At 34.8% G+C, this 4,184-nt stretch overlaps 1 protein-coding gene across 1 annotated transcript in view; it reads left to right on the top strand.

The window, feature by feature from the left end:
- PAK2 (p21 (RAC1) activated kinase 2) overlaps window positions 1-2,375 on the top strand; it is a 76,086-nt gene extending 73,711 nt beyond the window's left edge. The window contains exons 15-16 of the mRNA XM_029939551.1: window positions 1-118; window positions 529-2,375. Coding sequence (XP_029795411.1) covers window positions 1-118; window positions 529-615 — 205 coding nt within the window. The 3' untranslated portion in view covers window positions 616-2,375. The remainder of the gene's footprint in view (window positions 119-528) is intronic.
- The last annotated feature ends 1,809 nt before the right edge of the window (window positions 2,376-4,184 follow it).

Consider the following 4,184-nt stretch of genomic DNA (forward strand, 5'->3'; position numbering starts at 1 on the left):
TAATGGAACCCCAGAACTTCAGAATCCAGAGAAGCTTTCCCCAATATTTCGGGATTTCTTAAACCGTTGTTTGGAAATGGATGTGGAGAAAAGGGGTTCGGCCAAAGAATTGTTACAGGTGAATTTGGAAATAATACTGTTTTTGGATAAAGTTGACTTCTTTGAGTAACCAACAGAAAGTTTACCAGCCATATCACAGCTGCTGCCGTTTAGGATTGTATCTGCTGGGAATAAAATAGCTATAATACTAAAATTAGGTATATGACTTTTTGCGTGTTATCAGTTCTCTGACAAATCCATTGCTGGTGTGGGTATCTGGGTCATTTAGATAAGATTTTATAATAGATAAACTGAAAAGACTGATTTCAACTATAAAAGTGATATATTGATTATGTTGATTTATGCACATACTGAAATATGTGTTTGTTAAATTATAATCCATAAATTAGTCTTTGGGGTTTAATTGAAGGGAAATAGTTAGCTTCTAAACTGGTGACATTCATACATCTTTCCCCTTCTTTCTGGCAGCATCCCTTCCTGAAACTGGCCAAACCGTTGTCCAGCTTGACGCCACTGATCATGGCAGCTAAAGAAGCAATGAAGAGTAACCGTTAGCATTGTTGCCATTGCCTCAGATTCTTTCTTCCGTTTTCTAAAAAGAAATCTTTTAATATATGAAAATTTACTCTTATGGGGTTTAAAGAAATGGTCTGCATAACGTGGAGGAAAAAGCAAACGACTGCTTCCTGAAGACAACCAAGAGAAAACTACAAAACAGAATGACAACTCTCCATTGAATCCCTTCTTTATAGGGTCCAAAAGGAATTGTGGACTGAAGGCTAGTGATTCAGCAGACAGCCCATCAGGGCCGTTTATCATGCTTGAGATTTGCATTTCATTTTGCGATTTCATTGTGTCAGATCCCATTCATTGTCCCTTTTGAGGGCGTATTTTCAATACTTGAGTGTCAGATTCGAGTTTTTCAAGAGTATTTGTTTCATCTGCTAGTCTTTTCTCTCCATAGCCTTTTTTTCCCTTGAATGCTCTTTTTGAGTTGCTTTGAGATTTTTCTTGAGCCTAAATTTGAGGCAAATTTATAAAAATTATGTAGCTCCTTATATTGGCAAAGGAGCTCAAAATCGTTTAGCTTTGTATAAAGTTAGGGCCAGCTCTTATTAATGTAGTATTTCAGTTCATAATTTGAACTGAAGGAAGGGAAGAAAAATATGTGATTTTTACCTTTTTTAACAATGTGAAAGAATCAGTTTTAGAAATTTCATGGTAGTGAGTTGTTTGGCATTTGTTACATGTATAGAGAGACTAATAATCTATATTTATAACTGAATCATTGAGACAGAAAAGGAATCCCATTGACTATACATCCTTACAATTTTGTTTGCTTTCTAACTATCCTCTTCAGATTGGGACTTAGGAACCAAAGTTATTTGCTCTTTCTTGTTCCAACTTGGGCTTTGTGACTGGTTGGTACGGCTACTTTGCCCTTCACCCCTTCTTTCCCTTCATTTTGGAAATAAGTTTCTGTATATGTTGTAATTTTAGTTAGTTTTTTAATTAACCTTCTCTCACCCTACTTCACCCCTCTCCCTTTGATAAACCTAATAACCATTGAATTTTCAGAATTTAAAAGTTAATTTTTTTCCATTTAAAGGAGAAAACTATTTGGAGCTAGCAGAAACAAAGTGAGAACTCTAAAATAATTAGATAAGGTTATATTCATGTAAGAGAAATGACCGTTAACATAGAGATGCAGCTTCTGACCAGTAAACTGTGGAGGTTTGTTATAAACGTTCCCAACCCAGTACCAACATCTTTCTGTCTGTGAGAACTTCTTGATAAACTTCTTGATAAATTCGTGGATTATTTGAGATGTTGAGTTACTCCAGATTTTTTCAAAAAAATAAGTAATAATTTTGTTTAAAAAAAGAAAAATGAAATATGCTTGATGATAGCAATAGTTTTTTTATTTTAAAGTTTTTAAGAGGGTCTGTGATGTGGAGCATTAATTATGAGACTGCCCCCTCTTGTGCCCTCCCCTTCTGTTCTCTCCTTTGTTCTCTCCTTATTTTTCACTGTTTTCTTGTGGAAGCAGTGTCATCCCTCAAGCCACATGAAAGGAAAAACTCTAGTTTGGTTCAGGCGTTTTGTTCCCACCACCACTCCTAATTAACTTCGTACCCACATGCCACCCTGCGGTAGTACAGATCGTCAGTACAAATAATTTTGAGTACATTAAGGGAACTAATAGAATTTTATGTCCTATCATTTTCATCACATCTCTGTTAAGATACAAGGATAGAAATGGCTGTTTTTAATTGATAATGCAAAGTTTTCATTAAAATGTGTTAAAAATGGAACTTTTACCTAGAGCACTTACTTAAGGGTCTCTGTTTTCAGTGTGATTCTTTTTTTTTTTTTTAATTAAAAAAAAATTTTTTAAGTTTATTTCTGAGAGAGAGAGACAGAGTAGGCAGGGGAGGGGCAGACAGAGAGAGGGAGACACAGAATCTGAAGCAGGCTCCAGGCTCTGAGCTGTCAGCACAGAGCCTGACACAGGACTTGAATTCACAAACTGCAAGATCATGACCTGAGCCGAAGTCAGGCACTTAAACTGACTGAGCCACCCCGGCGCCCCATTTTTCTTTGGATTATATTGGCCACCTACAGCTATTATTAAATTAACTTACAGAAACAAGCTGGTTTATTTCTGATGAAAATCTACAGTGCCTCTTGAATTTCAGATGTGAACATTCTGTGTAAATAGTTGTTTGGATGTATTACGATAAAGAAGATGCTACCAATGAAGTAAAAAACCAACTAGACGTTGAGACTGTGATCCTCATGACCACTCTAGAAGGCCCTCCATACACGTCGTAAAGACCGTACTCCTTCAGTTCAGTGCCAGTGCCCCATTTTTATGCCTGTGACTCAACAAAGGTATTTTCAATTTATAGAAGCAGTCTGGAATTTGTATTTACAACTTCTTTGAGGGTTACCTGCATGTCCATTGCTGGCAACGGACTTTGTCATTAAAACCTGACTCCTAGGTTAAGGGAGGTACACTGTGGTTTATTCTTTACTTACTTGGATAAACTAACTTGTAATAGAATTATACTTTGGTTAATTCTGAAATGTGTCATTTTTAAACAAAATAATCCTAAAAGCAATATGGAATTGTGATTTATTAGTTAATTTTAAATTAAAATGTTCAGATCTTGTTAAAGAAAAATTATATCTGAATCAAGTTCATGTTTTTTTAATAACTACCTTTTTTTTTCACCTTTTTTGTCCACACTTTACAATGAAGATTTCCCATTTAAGTCTAAAAGTTACCTTATTAGTCCTCTTGTGTTATTAGAACAATATTACTATAGTACTTATTTTATTTCAGACTTTCTGAAGGTCTTAAAGTTTCCTTCTCCTCTTGTTCCTTTTGCTGCTTTTAGAGTCAGTTAAAACTGAGAAACCATGAAAATATTGAATATTTTATCCTACTTAGAATACTAAAAAGGTAGAGTGGTTGTGATAGCGTAAGAAACCAAAGCTGACACAACTGTCTTCATGTGTTGAGTGCCCGGCACATGGAATAAATTCTCTTCCCTTCTAAACATAAATATTAAGCTGCTTAAAATGTATCTAGTTATCACCAGCCCTAAATGAACCTGTGCCTTTAATAAGCAATTTAAAACTACCTAGGAGTATTTCTTTATAGGGCTCACATAAATACATGTCTGCTTATATATACTGTATTCTAGCCAGAACAGTTTTAGATCTGATTGGGCTGTAGGTATAGTAAGAAAAAAAATGGGTGCTTAAAGAATTTGCATCAATTTTCTTAATTTAAAAACTTTAATGAGATCCATATTCAGTGAAATGTCAAAAAATCATTATAGAATTATAGCTAAAATCCAGATTCATATTCCTTTTGGGATTTTGATAGAATAGTATCATTTCATGGTTAAATAAAGTGAAGATTGTCTTCCGTGTTTCCATTGCTTCCACAATAGATAGCTAAACAATTAAAATTAGTTCTCCCACAGCGTGTGTATGTGTGTATGTATAAGAAAGGAAAACACACTTTTTTTTTTAATCACTCAACACGTTTATTGACCACTTTGGCAAAGACATTGTGGTGGATACTGTGGGAATTACAAAGGAGAATCAAG

The sequence above is a fragment of the Suricata suricatta genome, chromosome 5, assembly GCF_006229205.1.
Source record: "Suricata suricatta isolate VVHF042 chromosome 5, meerkat_22Aug2017_6uvM2_HiC, whole genome shotgun sequence".
Lineage (NCBI taxonomy): Eukaryota > Metazoa > Chordata > Mammalia > Carnivora > Herpestidae > Suricata > Suricata suricatta.